General features: G+C 58.6%; 1 protein-coding gene across 1 annotated transcript in view; it reads right to left on the bottom strand.

Annotated features, from left to right (window-relative positions):
* Positions 1-503, bottom strand: part of VOLCADRAFT_90897 (uncharacterized protein) — a gene marked incomplete at both ends in the record, with an annotated part of 13,325 nt that overhangs the window by 3,663 nt on the left and 9,159 nt on the right. Inside the window, one exon of the mRNA XM_002950431.1 lies at positions 142-292. Coding sequence (XP_002950477.1) covers positions 142-292 — 151 coding nt within the window. The remainder of the gene's footprint in view (positions 1-141; positions 293-503) is intronic.

Genomic DNA, 503 nt, shown 5'->3' on the forward strand with positions numbered 1-503 from the left:
GCTCGTCCCCAAGTGCCCCTAAACGGTAGATGCATTCCGTCCACAGCACAACGGTCCTACCGTAACGTGCAACTGTAGGATCTGCAGTACTACACTACACAAACATTCCCGTACTGGACACGATTGTACGGCAATGCTCACTCGCCTTTTCCAGGAATCCCAGCAGATTGTCCAGGGAGGCTGCGTCCATGTTGAGCTCCAGCTCCCGAACCTCCTGCGGTCCGGAGAAGGCGAACACGTAGCAGCCCCGCTCCTGCTGCCGGGCAGCTCGCATGCACTCCAGGGCGAGAGCCTGAGGTGAGTGGGTTGTGTGGGGTGTGAGAGGTGTGTTTGTATGTGCATGGAGAGGGGGAAGGATGGGAAGGGGGAGGAGAGGGGGGCCGGGAAAAGGGGTGGAGGAATACTGTGGTATGAAAGATGTGGATTTGGGAGATGCGTTTACTCCAACGCTTCTCTCCCTTCCCCTCCTCCTCCCCCTCTCCTCCCTCCTCCACCTCTCCCTG

The sequence above is a fragment of the Volvox carteri genome (assembly GCF_000143455.1).
Source record: "Volvox carteri f. nagariensis unplaced genomic scaffold VOLCAscaffold_18, whole genome shotgun sequence".
In the NCBI taxonomy this organism is placed as follows: Eukaryota; Viridiplantae; Chlorophyta; class Chlorophyceae; order Chlamydomonadales; family Volvocaceae; genus Volvox; species Volvox carteri.